Source organism: Dipodomys merriami, unplaced genomic scaffold (assembly GCF_024711535.1).
Source record: "Dipodomys merriami isolate MVZ:Mamm:240054 unplaced genomic scaffold, mDipMer1.0.p SCAF_13, whole genome shotgun sequence".
In the NCBI taxonomy this organism is placed as follows: Eukaryota; Metazoa; Chordata; class Mammalia; order Rodentia; family Heteromyidae; genus Dipodomys; species Dipodomys merriami.
Genome location: NW_027202604.1, coordinates 11,619,822 through 11,637,499, shown reverse-complemented (window position 1 = coordinate 11,637,499; position 17,678 = coordinate 11,619,822). Strand labels below are relative to the sequence as shown.

The following is a 17,678-nucleotide window of genomic DNA, read 5'->3' as shown; positions in this document are numbered from 1 at the left end:
CCCAAGACAGGGACATAAGAGGTTTTATCTTTGTCACTGTTGTTTTTAATGTACTATGTGATCTTTTTTGCTTCTATTGTATGTTCCTCCCCCATGATATAACCCCTGTTGTCACTGTATTTGATTCCAGTGTCCTGCATCTTGTATATACACTTTTCTAATTTGGGGAGAGGAAAGGAAATAACAAAATGCTGAAACAAAGATTGACCCATTGTAAGAATGCGATATACATGACACTATGTTGAAAACAAACTTTACAACTTGGGGCTGGGGGTGGGGGAGGGAGAGAGGGACGAGTTGTGAGGTGGGAGGGAAGGGATGATAGGGGAAAAACAAAGGAGGAGGTAACAATGCTCCATAGGAAATGTACTCATTACCTTATTCATGCAACTGTAACCCCCCTGTACAGTGTACCTATATATATGTATATATATATATACATATATATGTATGTATATATATATGAAAAAAAGAGTACTAATGAAGCTAGTGTCCCATTTCTTCTGTCTTGATTACCTTTCAAAGCAACCCTGTTGTTTTCATTATTTGTTCATTCACTTATTCACTTACTTATTCAGAGTATGGGTGTGTAAGGATATGAATGCATACATAATTTGGAAAGAATGGCGCTGGGTACTATAGAAACATATCAGGCTTGAATTCTCCCTTGCAAGGTGAAGCCACACCACATGACTCATGACTAAACAAAGAATAAAGACGTTAAGAGATGTAGTGACTAGTGATATAAACAGCAGTGTTAATAAAACATATTCCATTTATTTTATAGGTGTTGGAAAGGGAGCAAGGTGAAATGTCATGCAAGAATATGGACTTTGGAATCAGACTCTTCTGGTTCCTAGCTCTTCATAGCTCTACCCTTCAGGATGATTTTTCTGGAGTAAAATAATGTTGACAGAAGGAGACGATAAAACAGTATAGTACAACTTCATTTACTCTATTAAGTATTTCTCCCTGAAAGCTTTAAAGGAATCTGACTTTATTCTTATTTGGTAGGAGAAAGTAACCCCAAAGGAAGAACAAAACTGTTCAAAGGCTGTTAAGCTCCTTAAGCCATGGAACAACCTAGAATCTGGATATAGCCTTGTCATGGTAATGCCTGTACTTTTAACCACTTAAAATATTGACTGGAATTTGGAAAAGAGAAAGGTGACTACAGTTCTAAAGGGACCAGGAGACACCAGACTTTGTTTCTGAACCTTGGGAGTAAGAGACAGGGATAGTGAAGTTCCCACATTTTCAAGGTTTGGGAAAAACATTTCCTTATCTTTGCTTTCTTGGACAGTAGACAGTATGAATGGGTAAGAACTGGTCATAATGACATTGATAATATGGAAGACAGATATGTAGAACTGGGAAGGTGTAATGATGTTTGAAAACTATATGCAGGACAGAGCAGAATCATTCAGGAAAATGCAGGGCCAATTTCAGAGGACAAGTTTCTGTAGAATTTCTTTTCTCTCTCAGCAGGCATTCCTGCTCAAAGCAATTTGACTCATTCTGTTTTGTTCTTCCTTTGGGATTAATGTCCTTGTAAAAGCACAAACTAATCTTTCTAATGTAAGGCAAACAGCCTCTGAAATTTGAAAGGACTAACTCAAATTCTCTGAGGCTATGATTACAGCCCCTTCTCAAGGCTTCTTTTAGGGCCAGTAGTTGTTTTGTTTTTCACGGAGCTTTTTTTGGGTTTACTGTGATTAGGTCATTGCACATTCTTACACTGTCTTAGACATATCGGTAAGAAGAGCTACAAGAGACCTGTGAAGTCTCAAAAATGTTCCATTATGTTTGAAGCATGAGGAATTATCAGGAAAAAATGTTTACTAGCTCTTGCACAAAGTCAAGGAATGGAAGTCTCCTATTTACTTAAAGCAAATGCAGATCTCCATTTAGTCTCATAACCTGGAAAAACTTGAACAGAAACAACAGATACCCTTCTTCATCCTCTCATGAGATTCCAAGGCGAGTGTAGCTGAAATCTATGCCTAATGTTTTGTTGTAAGGACATCATTATTAAGACACTGCCTGTCTTCCAAAGCTTACAGATGACTTCTTTAAGTCTTCTGGGCTGATGGATCATCCTAAGAACTGAGGGTGGGATGTCCTAATGTTATCATAGTTGGCCCATTTGTTGTTTATTTTGAGCACTGGCAACTGATCAACTGGATTATGATACTGGAATGCTAAATAGGATTCTGAAGCCAACAGGAAACACGATTCGTTGATAATAAATACTGTGAATATTGGAAAAGGGAGAAGTATTCTGGACTCCTGTCTATTACTTTTGGGGCCCCTAGAGAGAAGATGATTTTACAAGAAGCCAGAAATCAGTCAAACTATATTTTAATCCATAGTTCAATTAGCTGTTACAAAATCTTTTTTTTTTAAATTGTATTTTATTTTATTTGGGAGCTGTTACAAAATCTTTAATCTCATAGGTCCTCAATTTCCATCAGTAACTCATCAAGAACTAACAGGATTGCATAAATTCAAAGCTAGGTATATACAAGCAATTTTTCATAGTAGTTTTAGTTACTGATTATCATTGTTATTGGAATTTTGTTTTGACTAATTCAATTTATATGGTTAGCCATACACCAGAAGAGTGTTCATTTACCAGAAAACTTTACTCTTGTTGCTAAATTTTGCTCTTAAACTTTTACTTGGGCCTGTGCTGTTCTTGACATTCAAAAAGAAAGAAATGGTAAAACTATGAGTAAATTTACAGAAACAAACAAACAATCAAACTCTGAGGCAATTTCAGTTTCATCTTATATCAGTGAGTGAACTCAGGCTCTGTTTGAGCAGAATCATACTGATGAAATTACCTGTACAAGTCAAGATATACAAGTGACTCATGCTAAGTCAAGAATCTCTATATTTTGGGCTGAAATTTACAAAAAGGTGAGAGCATGATGAATTCATCCAAAAAAAATTAACTTTGGCCTGTAATTCTGGATTTCCAGATAGAGCTGGGATTCTCAGAACTCAGTGGGACCAGAAATGCTGTCTCAAAATGTAGACTCCCGTTCATCATTTCCTGGACCTGACTCATAGCAAGGATGGATCCCATTGGCTACTTGCTCTATTTTCATTTTAGTTTTGCTTTAATTTTTGTGTTTTGTCACCTCATTTTGTGATGTTTTTAGTGTGTGCATCACAGCATAGATATCTCATATGTCACACGCTGAATTTTGGTGAGGGCTCTGCAAATTTAGCATGAGGACTCTGTTTGGCCTGGGGCTGTAACAGCATCTCTTCTGGTTCTATAATTCTATGTCTGCTGCCTCTTGGCTATTTGATTCTAAAAAATAAAAATAGGTCCCTTCCTCGGAAGCAATTTCTTGTTTTGGCATGAGTAGAGTGCAGTCTTGCTTGGAGGGGGGGAGGAGAAAGGAAGTACAGAGAGATGAAGACATAAAGACATTGGGCTGAAGTCATGCAGAACAATGTGAAGAATAAGCCAATGAGACCAGTGGCAGTTGGACTGCATCTTGACATCCTGCCTGGTGGGGGTGCTGTTACCTAGAATCAGTGCCTTGGCCTCTCAAGGCTACATATGTAGTTTTCTAAAATAAGGCCGAGTTCTTATGAGACATACTGATTGTGAGGAGCTTGGTATAGAGTAGGTGTTTCATCACGGTGGGCTCCCTGACATCCGTTGCATTTTCTGTTTGGTGGAAGTCAGAACTTAAAAGGTATGTGAGAGGGAGCAAAGGAACAATATTATCCAATAAAAAGGGCTTTGAAATCAGACATCTTTGGTTTCTAATGCTTCTTAGCTGTGTAATAAGGTGATTTACCTGGAGTAAAATGATCTCATTAAGCCTGTTTCTCACCTGTAAATTGAGATCAAGGATATCTTCAGCATTTACTGAAGTAATAGGTAAAGACATCTACCACATGTCCTAGGATATAATAAGGGTTGAAAATGACATGACTTGTAAAACAGGTTATGTGTGCCTCTTTGCTTACAATCATCTACTAGTGTGTATTTGATTTTTCTTCCTCCTAAAGCAAATCACTTTCCAGATTCCATAATTACTACAATTCCATTAGCAACTGCTATTACATTTTTTTTTTCTCCAAGTACTACATGTTTCAGGGTGAAAAGAAAATATCAAGTTTGGGCTGTTTGAAGCAAAACTTGCCAGAGGAAACAATCACAGTGAGGCTGAGACTAAACAGAACCCGTGTCAACTCCACAGGGAGTGTTCTTGAGGAAATTGAAATCAGAAGTTCTTTGTTGCTGTTATAAAGTTTGTAAAAATGTTCACCAAAGCAATGGAAGTCAGAACTCACACTTCCTACGCACTAGAATGTAATGGTACTAGGAGTGCTGGGGATTTTCAGGCTCCTGACGAGAGCAACACTGTCCTCTCTACAGTTCTTGATTTATTTCACTTCCTTTGATGATTGATAGTTGCTTAATTAGTGATGGATTTTTCCAAATGTCATCTAATGACAGCAGCAGTAGGATTGCCTAGGGACTTTAAGTCATGATCATTACAAAAAATTTAAAAGTTAAAAACATTTGGGCTGGGAAGGTGGCTCAGTGGTAGAGCGCTTGCCTTGCATGCCTGAGGCCCTGGGTTCGATTCCTCAGCACCATATAAGCAAAAAAGAAAAAAGCTGGAAGTGGCGCTGTGGCTCAAGTGCTAGCCTTGAGCTGAAGAGCTGAGGGACAGCACCCAGGCCCAGAGTTCAGGCCCCACAACTGGACCAAAAAAAAAAAAAAAAAACATTTTAAAATATCCACATTGGAAGCCAGATGCTGGTGGCTTACACCAGTGATAATAACTTTACTCAAGAAGCTGAGATTGCAGGGCACTAGTGGCTCACGTCTGTGATCCTAGCTCCTCAGGAGGCTGAGATCTGAGGATCATGGTTCAAAGTCCAGGCAAGAAAGTCCTTAAGACTGTTATCTCTAACTAACCACCAGAAAACCGGAAGTGGCACTGTGGCTCAAGTGGCAGAGTGTTCACATTGAGTTCAAGAGCTCAGGGAAGCACCCAGGCCCAGAGTTCAAGCCCCATGACCAACCAAAAAAAAAGAGAGAGAGAGAGGCTGAGATCCTTAAGGATCATGGTTCAAAGTCAGCCTGGGCAAGAAAGGCCATGAGACTCTTGTTTCCAATTAACTACCTGAGAAAGATACAAAACAAAGTAAAGAGACAAACAAAACCAGAAGTAGAGATGTGGCTCAAAGTGGTGGAATGTTAGACTTGTTCAAAAAAATCACCCATGTGCTGAATTCAAGATCCAAAACAGAAAGAAAAAGAATCCATATTGGAATATTGAGTGTTCTAAGGAGATATTACCATCAAGTTCAGTAGAATTAGAAATTAGATAAATTTATTTCTACTTTGCTGTTCCAAACATGCAAAATGAAAGGTAGATCTGAACAAATAAATAAATAAATGCAAAAAGTAAAATTCTGATATCTTTGGATGAAGGCATTGTACCTGGTAGGCCCAATATATATACAGTGTATAATAGACTGGATTTATAAACATGTACAATTATTTCTTGAATAATCCAAAGCCTTACAAGTAAATGCCTCTTAGTAAACATTGATTTGATTTGGCAAATTTAATTTGACAAACTGAAACTAGTTTTTTGTTTATATTGTTTCACTTTTTTTCCACTGTTTTCCATCAAAAAAGTCAATCTCTAAATAAACACAGATCTAATGTTGATATCAGATTCTGAATACAGAAAGTTTGGTACCATATCCTGTGTCATCCACTTACTGTGTGAACTTGAACATTCCTGAGTATTTGTCTCAGTCTCCAATGACTCCATTCCCTTATTCACATGCTATTAAAGATCAAAGAGCTGGCTGACAGCACCCAACACACTGCACATTGCATAAAAGTAGAAATGTTGCTTTTATGCTCACAGAAGTAATGGGCATTGTTTTACAAGAAAGAAAATTCATACCTAAACATGAAATTCATGTTTTAAGAAATGTGTGTTGTAAAAGATGTTAATGAAATGTTTTTTAAAAATATGGTTTTTAGTGTCTAGACTATTTATCTAAAGATAGAAACCAATAATGGAAGTTTAATTGGACTAAACAAATGAACGCGTGCCTCAGCTTTTAGCAATTAATTCAAATAAACCCTCTGACTGTTAACCATCCTTGGCATTTCCAGTGTTTTGAGGAAGCTGCAGGCTTTGAAAAGGGAGCCACATTGTTGTTTAGGGCCTAAGGGAAGAAGGGTGCAAAATCACAGTAGGCTGTGATCCAGTTTAATTCCTTCATCCAGGTTATCCATCCATCTATTTTTAAAACAGAAATACGAATCATTCATTACTAGGAAGTCCTAAAACTGCAAAAGAGGAATGAAGTACACATTGTTTTTTCCTTAACTAAGTGGAGGTGGAGATGGCTGCCAAATACGGTCTCTCCCACCTGTAATCCTAGCTCAGCTTTTTGAGTAGAACTCAGGAGGCCTGTAAGTTCCAGGCAACAAATTAACAAAACAAGCTGTGTGTAGTGGCTCTGCCTTTGATCCAGACTACACAGGGGAAGGTTGGGGGGTGGAGGGGAGTACCTGTAGATAAGAAGAAAGTAGTTCCAGGCCAGCGCTGAGTTAAAATGAGAAACATTTCCTGAAAAATAGTAGAGGGCCTACCTAGCAAGCAGGAGGCCCTGAATTCAAATTCCAGTGCTGCTCAATAAACAAACAAACAAATAAATAACCAAAGACTAGATATGATTAAAATTGCCCAGTGGCATCGATAATTTAGTCCTCCATCTATAATGAGCTTGATTTCACATTTAGTTGACTGGTTCCTGACCCAGTTCACTGGAAAAAAGTACAAGCTTTTCTGAAAGCCTTTCCTGAGATAAGATGTAAAAAAAAAAAAAATTCCACAGGCCTTAAAATTGGTACTTTTTGCTGCATTGATTTAAAGATAGCAATAATATTAATTTCACCATGATTTTTTTAAATCGGAAGTGCTTTTTGAGTATACTTATCACTGATCTCACATGAAGATTCATGAATGACATTGTTGTATCTAGAGATGATGGATGCTTGGTGCTGTTTGACATCATTCCCACCATTGTCAGTTTTTGCCTCTGATAATGACCACTTGTAGTTCTGAGAAAATCTTCCCTTTTCAAACTTCAAAGATAGGGATCCAGCAAAAGGCTAGAGTTTCTCTTCTATTACCCATGCATTCTGAAACATACCATATTAAACAGATTGCCAATGAATTCTTTCCTATAATGGGGGGGGGGGTGGGTCCAGTCATGGGGCCTGAATTCTGGGCCTGGGTGCTGTCCCTCAGCTCTCCCGCTCAAGGCTAGCGCTCTACCACTTGAGCCACAGTGCCATTTCTGGCTTTTTTCTCTTTGCTTATGTGGTGCTGAGGAATCGAACCCAGGGCCTCATGCATGCAAGGCAAGGGCTCTACCACTGAGCCACCTTCCCAGCCCCACCAATGAATTATTTCTTATCAGAGAACGCTGCTTTTGCCCTGGAGAGATAATGTTGACTACAACCTTTAGAAATTCCTCTCGAGGAAAAAAATAATTACATTTTCCTGTTCTTTAATACTAGCTGCTGACTGTCATGACAATTTCTAGACAAAGTCTTATGATTAACATCCTATGAGGCAAGTAACATGGGGATATTTGCAATAAGTAGTTGAAAGCCCCTTACACTGGTACTCCTAAGGATTCTTCTCTAGCCTTTTCCAGACACCAGAAATGATCATGACCATTGCTGAGATAACTGCGAGACTCTACTTTCCCTCTAGGGACCATTTGATTTAGGTTATTAGCAACTGGATGATGTAAGCGTTTTGATTTGTGTCAGGACAATCAGTGAGAGTAACAAAGAAGACAATGCTACAGACAACTTTCTCCCTAGCTTCCTTCCCAGCTGAAATTTGGTATGAATAAGAATTTGAAGGCTAGGCCAAGTAGCTCATATATATAATCCTAACTTCTTGGAAGGATGAGATTGGGAGGATCAAAATCTAAGGCTAGCCTAGAAATATATATATATATATACACACACACACACACACACACACACACACACACATATATGAGTGTTAGATCCCTATCTTAATACTCAAAGTCAAACATGTTAGTACTTTTCTATAATCTCACCTACACAGACCCTGGAAAATACATGAGATTATATCTGAGAAAATAACACTAAAAATGTTGGAGGGAGGGCTCAAAAGTTACAGCATTTGTCTAAACATGAGCAAGTTTCCAGGTTGAAACCTCAGTGCGACCAACTAAATACATAAACAGGTAATTAAAATTTAAGGAAAAAATAATTTCGACAAGTAGAATAATTCTGTGTAGAAGTATGGAGGTGTGTTTTCTTTCATAGGTAAATATCAGATTGAATCACTGGCCTTTGACTGGAACAAATGGTTTGGAATCAGTGTTTCTAGCATGGTGATCTAGTTTCCTCTAACTCATATATTCATTTTCACCTTCTTACACCCTGGAATGAAGAGCACGACCTGAGAGGAAACTGACATCTTGGGGAGATGGAAAGGTTTGTTCTCACATGATCAGACTTTAACACTGAGTTGACCTACCAGGAGCAGGTCCCTTAGGCATCCAAGAACCTCATCCTGAGTAGAGGTGCTGAATTGTCCTTCTGTCTCATCTTCTAGGTGAATGGATAGATCCACACACAGGGTAACAGCCAAAATAATGCAGGGGAAAAAAAAACCTGACCAAATCATAGTCAATTCAAACTTCATCTCCAAATGAGCTTCCAGTTCTATTTGTTAGGAAGAATGCTAAAACAAATACAAACTGAGTAGATATTTGGATCACCCAGCCATAGGAAAATAAAGTCCTTAGCTATCCTAGACCAAGAGTTAAAATAATATCAACAGTAAACTGCCCTTGTAATCCTCAGCCAATAGCCTTGGGTACTGAGAGGCGATCACACCGGAAAGTCAATGAACACATATTTGGTTTTTTTGATTAGGCAAATAGATGAGAAAGAATGTGAATTGAGGGATTTGTAACACAGTTGGTATAGTTTTCATGCCTTTTATGATCTTCCTTTAAATAGCACTCAGCCATAATGGTCCTATGGCAAGGAAATAGGAATGCTGGCTGCTGAATGCTCCTGTGTCCCTCTTCCTACTTTACAAGGCTTTGTCTATCTGATGTTTTTAAAACAATAATGAAAGGCTTTCATAGGATTGATAATTTCACTGCATTTGCTTTTATCTCCCAGAGAAGTAGCTTGCTTACTACAACAAAACCAAGGTTATAGAGTGTTTTTTTCTTTTCTTTTATTCTTCTATTTTATTGCCCTTGTTTCGATTTAAAAGCTATTTGAATCATTGTATTGAGAATTGCTAACTTTACTTGGATTCTTTGGGAATGATATTTTTGCTTCCTGGAACCTGAGCTTTCAAGTATATAAGCCAAATTTTATAATTGATAAGTCATAGAATTGAATATTTAAAGGAATTAAGGTGATTAGCAGGCTAATTCTTGCCAATTATTCAATACACTTACCAAATTTAGATGTATTACCTACCATGGCCAGTTCTTGCAGCTTTAGTTTTCTGTGGGCAGTGTCTGAATAGTGTAGCCTAAATGCCCCAAATCTACCATTCCTTTCTTTCCTTCCCCATCATGGTATCAGGTCTGTTTTTGTAAGCTCACAAGCACATGGTCACCTGCTTTACAATAATAAGCTCCTCTCTCCTCCAAGAGACATGGTATGTTTGGACTGAAGCATGTGGGAACAGATATGTGTACTAAAGTAGTTTTTTAGTAATAACTACCAAGAATCTAATATTATTTAAAATGTGCTAGATGTTTTCCTGATATGCATTAATATTTTGAACAGCTTAGTAGTTTGATAATTAAAACGTGTATTTTTTTGAATTAAAATTACTTATGATGCATCAACATTTTACATATTTATGACTTATGAGTGTATACATTGTATAAGGTTCAAACCAGTATACGTATAACGTGTTATCAAAATTACTTATTATGATAAGAACATTCCAATTTTTCAAGCTTTTTGAACATTATTGTTACCTATACCACGCTGCTGTGCAATAATTACCAGAAAAATATTTTCCCTAAATATAATTAATGCCCAGTGATTGCCCTCATTATAGATAAGTGAATATATTTTAATGTGAATACATATAGAATTCAGTACATTTTTGCTGTCATAGGTATATATTTACATATATATAAATATTTTGCATACCTATACATATATACATGATTTAAATTATGAATATATGTATATATTTATATAGTATATATACATTATGTATGTACATTGCATAGGTTTTGTATAAATATATACTATATATGTATAATTTATGTTTATAAATGTATAAATTTATATGTGAATAACTTGATGATAAGTATAAGAGATAGTAAAGAGATTATTTTTCTCATAAGAAAATCAGGGAGCTGGGTGCTAGTGGGTCATGCCTGTAATCCTAGCTATTCAAGAGGCTAAGATCTAAAGATCATGGTTCTAAGCCAGCCCAGGCAGGAAAGTCCATGAGACTCTTATTTCCAACTAACCACCAGAAAACCAGAAGTGACACTGTGGCTCAGATGGTAGAGCACTAGCCTTGAGCTGAAGAGCTCAGGGACAGCACCCAGGCCCAGAATTCAAGCTCCATGACTGACAAAAAATAAATTAAAAAAGAAAGAGAAAGAAAGAAAGAGAAAAAAGAAAGAAAGAAAGAAGAAAGAAAGGAAGGAAGGAAGGGAGAGAGAGAAAGAAAATCAGGGACTTCTGCTGATTTCTATAAATAATATATACTTAGATAAATATGCATATATATTTAAATATACACAGATATGATCACAGTTCTAAATTGTACCCTGGGATGCATATTTAATAGCTGCCAGCTCTAATCACTTCGAACTTAAATCTAACTTAAATCTTAAATCTAAGACTAAGGTTAAATTGTCAGATTCTTTGTCTATGTCTGCCTGCTGAATGAACCTGGAGTAGATCAAGTGGAAAAGGTTAAAGTTAGATGTATTATAGAAAAATATTACTAAATTCTCAAGTAGTATTTCAAAATATTCATTTACAAAGAAACCCTTTTCTGTAAGCATTCTTCTTGGGAAATCAACCTAGACAAAAGAAGGAAGGTGAAAGGACTTTGAGTTTCTTGACTGTTTTCATTGGACCTGGACAGCTGGTCTGTTAAAAAAAAAAAAAATAGATGCCTCACTGACTTAGCATGAATTGGAGACACTGAGCTAACCACTTTCTATGCAATAAGCTTCACAGGACAACTCTGCCTTCCATCCCTATTTAACTCTGTAAGTTATTAAATTGCACTTTTGGGGGAAGGGAGTTGGGTTTGAACTCAGGGCCTCATACTCATCTTGCTTGCACCACCTGAACCATGCCATTTTGCTGGTTAATTGTAGCTAAAGTATCATGGGTTTTTCTACCCTGGTTGACTTCCAGCTGAGATCCTCCAGATTTCAGCCTTCTGAGTAGCTAGGACTTTAGGGGTGAGCCACCAGCCACTGGCCAAAGAAGCATGCTTAAATTTACATTTTAAACTTGTTTTTCAAATACATAAACTAGTCAAGTGGCTACTAATTTCTCTATCTCTATTAACAAGTACTTAACAACTGGTTACTCCAATATTTCTTTATTCAAGTTCATGAAGTAGTACTTTGCGAACACACAGCTACCTTGTAAATAGAGCAAAATGCTACCCAAAATGTTGGCTTTATAGTTAACTATTTGCAGGAATAGTTGTAAATATTCACTCACAGAAATGAATGGCAAAAAAAAAGGAGGAAGGTGGCCGTAGTCTCTAGGATTACCAGACTATTTTTTTGTCTTGTTTTGTTTGCCAGTCCTGGGACTTTAACTCAGGTCCTGGGCACTGTCCCTGAGCTTCTTTTGCTCAAGGCTAGCACTCTACCTCTTGAGCCACAGTGCTGCTTCTGGGTTTTTCTGTTTATGTGATACTGAGGAATTGAAACCAGGGCTTCATGCATGCTAGGCAAGCACTCTACCACTAAGCCACATTCCCAGCCTGATCACCAAACTTTACTATATTACTGCCATTATACAATACCTTACTCAATGCAATTAAGTATTCTGTATTCACTGTGTTTTGATCTGTTAACAAATTTGGTATGAAAACCTAGGAACTGCTTTGAAATCTAATAATTATTAAAACTGTAGATTAGACCAGGCATAGGGGTGCATGCTTGTAATCCTAGTACTCCAGAACTTGAGACAAGAAGATTGTGATTTTAGACCAGCTAGAGCTAGACCAGTAAGAGCCTGTCTCAAAAAAGAAAAGCGCATTTGTGTCCATTAAAAATTCACCGACTATAAAATGTGTGACGCTTAATATGAAGTTTCAAAAACAAAGCCTATGATTTTATATCTTTTGTAGTCTCTTTTCCATAGATATGTGGAATTGTTTTTCTCAAATTAAGAAATTTAATACTTCCATATGATATTGTAATGAATGAAACACTACTATTGGTAAATGTTAATAACAAAATAAGTCTCTAACCTATAGAAATGTCTACAAATTTATTGGGCATTTTCTTTATTATTATAATTATTGAGAAAATTTTGATAAATATTTTTAAAACCTATCTTTGATAAGTATGAATAGCTTATACAAAGTTTTAGCTATAAAACTCTTCTTAATTTTGTAAGATATACATTGTATTCTGGTCTGCCATTATCCCTTCTTCTCTGCTTCATTTGTCTACCCTACTTTTTTGAAGAGCACTTTTTATTTTCCAGTTTGGGGCTTTGAACTCAGGACCTTGTGCTCACTTAACTTGTTTGGATGGTATCTATGACTCAAGCTATGCCTCCATCCTGGTTTTTTTTAAGTTATTTGGAGGCTGGAATTGCACCAATTTTTCTGCCTGGGCTGTCTTTGAATCATGATCATCTGGAATGCAACCTCCTGTATAGCTAGGATTTCATGAGTGAGCCATTAGAACCCACAGAGGAGCACATTTTAGTATACTTTGTAGATATGACCTTATATTTGCAAGTTTTGAATGTACACTATTTGAAAATTGTATTCTCATTTCTGAGCATGTATGGATCAACATAACTGAACCTAATCTAGATATTGAAAACAAAAAGGATTAGTTAGAAATAGCATTTAAAAGGCAGCTTTAATTTTATGCCTCAATATCAGTTCAATAGATTTAAAACAGCATTTTTTTCTTTTTAAATCCATATGCTTTTGTTTTTTATTGTCATATTTCACTGGCTTTTTCAGTGTCAAATAGAAGTGGTGAAATGTCTACTCATACATTCCTCTTTGGCCCTAATTTGTCTCTAATTGTTGTTTATCATGGATGAAGGCTGGATTTGCATTGTATGTTGCTCATGTGTCTGTTGAGATTGGCTCTTTGTTTCTTTTTCATACATACCACATTAAATGGTTTTTGGAAATTAAATGAATCCTGTGTTCCTGAACAAATCATACTTGTTTCTGGTATAAATCCTTCCTATACTATTGTCATATTTGGTTTGCTATATCTAATTAAAACAGCAATTTTAAAACAAAATAATAGACATATGAATGTTATAGCTTAGTGTCATAGATTGAGTGATTTTGGAAGTAGTTTCTGAGACTTTGTTGGGAGGTGGTTTGGGAAGAATGAGGAATATAGAATTGAGAAGAGGATCCAGGTGCTGGTGGTTCATGCTTATAACCTTAGATATTCAGGGAGCTAAGACTTGGAGGATTGAGGTTTGAGGCTAGCTTGGGCTGAAAGTATGTGACACTTCATCACCAAAATAACCAGCATAAAGCAGAGCTGGATGCATGGCTCAAGTAATAGAACACCAGCTGAGCAAGTATTAATAATCTGTTATTGGAGGGCAACAGGGGGACTAGACTTCAATTCAGTCACAGTGGGGCCTCAGTTGCTCTGAGATCCCACTAGGAGCAATGGAGATGAGAAAAAAAAAAAAAAAACTTCAGAGTTCTTTCTCCCTGAGGCAAAGGACAAAAAACATATCCACACCCTACTTTAATCATCTATTATTACTTGTGTCAGCAAAGCATTTTACTTGAGGCTCACCTTGGGTACATTTTTTTTGGCTCAGGGTGATTTAGGAGAAAGACCTTAGATGAGTACTATCAACCATTTATCTCCAAGCAGCTAGGAGAAAGAATCCATCCATTCCAGAAATAGGTCTGTGTAGTAGACATCAGCAACTACTACACCTATAATTTAATCGCAAGTTTTGAGGTGGGAATAGTTAAGCCCACATGTTTTTCCCAATTTTATAAAGTTTTATGAGTCGTGTATAGTCATTTTGTACTTTATGAAGGAAATTCATTTGTCAGGGTGCCTTTGATTATCTGTATGTCTATGAAAATTATATGTATATCCTGGAAAAGAGAGGGGAGAAATAAAATTTACACCTTGCAATCAAATCAACATATTTCACTCTGTGTTTTACTTTGCAGTAGATTTTTTTTTAAGTGTAAATTTAACTGTTTAGAATCTTGAACCTGACAAAGACTTAAAATGAACTAATTATAGAATTTGTAGAATTTGTTCAATTGCTTTCTTGTAATTACACACAGGGAAACAACAGAAACAACTTAAGGGCTTATTGACTTATAATTTCTCTACATAATGTGTTTTTAGTCCTTACTTATTTTGAGGGCCTTAAGATCGAACATAATGAATGTATTTTACAAATATCTTCACATGGAAAATTAAATAACTTAAAATTAGTTATTGATGCTCACTATATTTTGTATACATGTTAAAATCATAACCTTGATTTTTTAAACAAAACTTACTTTATTTCTCAGTTTTCTAAGACACTCACAAAAATTTTATTTTGGTTCTTTGTCTTTTTATTGAAAGGAAACTTTGAGCAATACAATGTTATTCAGGACAGGTCTATCACTGAAGTTTTATGGATGGGCTCTCTAGAAAAGGTTATACACCCACACTCCATCCACTACCAGGTGGACAATAAAATAACTTTATGGTAGGCTCTCGTGAACATAGACTTGCTATATTTTGCTTTTATCTCTGTTTATTTGAACATCTGTCTTCTATTTTTCTATTTCCTGCCTTGTACTATTTGGTTGTTGTTGTTTTTTTAAGTGGTTTGCTGATTTTAACTTTAGTTGTTGATCTTGCACTTGAAGAGGATGTTTTAAAGAGGGAAGTTAAAACAGCAAGGAAAAAAATACTGTTTTTGTTAATTTGGCTCCAACTGATTTTATACCTGGTAGCAAGAGAGCTTATGGTTCTTGCATGTGTGGTTAATTAAATTCTGTACTGATGGCTTCTGTTTCAGGTATTCAGTCATCCACCTTGTTAGCAGATCTTCTGCCCAATAGGATTAGATTTGTCACTGGGGAGTCATTTCAGAATGTTTACTTTGTGTGTGGAAGGTGGGATGATGGCGTCTCTCTGTATTTTGGAGGGCAGATCAGTGAAAGAGGGGCACACATCTTCTCTCATTGCTCACCTAGAATTCTTTGCCATGAGAAAGAAAACTCTCCCACTTCATTTTGTGTACTCATTGCATTTGGGATTCTCACCGGCGGTTTTTTATAGGATTAGGAGAATGTTGATGTCTTTTAAGTTCCTAAGGATTCAAACTGCCCTTAATTAACAGCAAATTAATGTTTTGGAATGCTATAAAAATATAGGAGACTGAACAGAGGGGTTAAGCTTCCCTCCCTCCAGCTTCTGAGTGTGGTGGGCTCCTCAGCAGGGTGGCTACAACCAGGTGTCCTCTTGCAAACAGCTGGCTGCCCACTAGTATGCAAAGGGAATACCTTTGTTCTAATTCCACCGCTTGTTGATTTGTGCCTATCTAAAGTTTCACCTACTTAGTACTTGGTTGAAGCAACTGAGTTTCTATATACTCAAAGCTACAGGGTTTCTGGATAACACAAGGTTGCTGGACTTGTAGCATTGGGTTTATGGATCATAATCTTCAAGTTTCCAGGGCAGTGAATTGCCCGTGCTCACAGTTAAGTTTCTTATCTGTGCCAAATTTCATGTCATATTCCTGGCAGAGTTTTGGACTGGTGAAAAAGCACAGGTTTTGGTTTGGTTTGGTTTTATTAGCAAAGTACCCACTCAGATTTTAAGCATATTCTGAACAGATTCATTTTCAAAGAAGGATGGCCAACCAATGGTGGAGGTGTATGGCTTTTAGAATTCAGAGATTTTGGTTGCAGGTTTATTACTGACCCCCATCTAGAGAGCAAAACAAAAACAGGCCAGGAGTTTGAAATCTGCTGATTCCATAACCAGATAGCTATGATCCAAGAAAAAAAATGCAGCTTAGCTAGCTTTGCCTGTCTCGTGGTAAATCTGTTCACCTGCTGGTTCCCAGTTGAGCTCAGAAGACTCCATGTCTTGTTTCTTCCAGTGACCTACAAAGCTGATGCTTTTGTTTCTAAAGAACTTAGGGTTTTTTTGTGGTTTGTTTGTTTACTTGTTTTCTATGCTCATATCCCTGATTGCTCCTTTTGCTCTCATCTCTACAGGTGGTACATGCCAGAGTCCTGCTCTCCCAGCCCTAGTCCGTCCACCAGCTCCCCCTTTGCAACCATCGTTGGATATCAAACCATTTCTTCCCTTTCCACTTGACACTACAGCTGCAGTCAACCTCTTCCCGAATTTTAATGCGGTAAGTACTCACAGCCAAAATTTTATCTGCCAGAATAACAGGTACTGGGACATCTTAAGGGACAGGAGTGACGATTCCATGACTTCTCTGGAAATCATGATGAAGTCAGCTGCCTGCCTGGTTGTGTTGTTCCCAGAGCCAGACTTTTTACATGGAAATGAAAAGAGATACCCTTATTTATTTTTATTCATAGTTGTGTGATGTTCTTGTTTTTGGCAACACCAACACCTCCATCATTTTGTTGAAGCACGTCAGATTGAAGTTCAGCAAACTTATTACAAGAGGAGGTTAAAATTCAAGTAGATGTTTGTTTCTTCACTCTGAATCTAGTTTGTTCTTCAAATTTGGCTTATCTAATTTAAGGAATCCTGACATGAGTGTAATAATTTTCATGTGTCTAGTACTTCATCCTAACTTAGAACGACTCACTGTTCTGATAGCAACTGTTTTAATATTGGTTTTCCGTCTTGTGGAGCCACAGTTGAGCGGAGTATTTCTGAAGCTAATTTGTTTCTTTGGGCTTTGTCAATTGCCTTCTTGGCACAAGTTCAATTGTACTGCGCACCCCCCCCCTTCCCCCATCCCATTTTCACTTTTAAGCTGACTTTATAAGCTGCAAGATCATCATATTCATTGTAATTCTTTTTTATGTAAGTATTTTAGGATGGAAATTGAAAGAAGGGTTGAAAAGGTTAGGAGCATTTAAGTGACAGATTTCGTAAATATCATCTGATTCAGCTTTCAGCAGTGTTTACAATGCCAGACTAAGCTTACCAATGACAGGATATGTCAACCCAACCAAAGCAAAGAGGATTAATATGAGAGGTCACTGAGTGCCTGTGATCTAAATAACATTTTCTTATTGCAACATTTACTCCCATGAAGGCTTAAAAAAAAATTCAGCTCACAATTAAACTACTCTTCAGAGGAGAGAAACAGGACACACACACACACACACACACACACACACACACACACACAC

General features: G+C 37.0%; 1 protein-coding gene across 3 annotated transcripts in view; it reads left to right on the top strand.

The window, feature by feature from the left end:
• Znf385d (zinc finger protein 385D) overlaps positions 1-17,678 on the top strand; it is an 813,868-nt gene that overhangs the window by 543,826 nt on the left and 252,364 nt on the right. For all 3 annotated transcript variants that reach the window (XM_070018684.1, XM_070018685.1, XM_070018686.1), the window contains one exon: positions 16,554-16,696. In XM_070018684.1, coding sequence (XP_069874785.1) covers positions 16,554-16,696 — 143 coding nt within the window. The remainder of the gene's footprint in view (positions 1-16,553; positions 16,697-17,678) is intronic.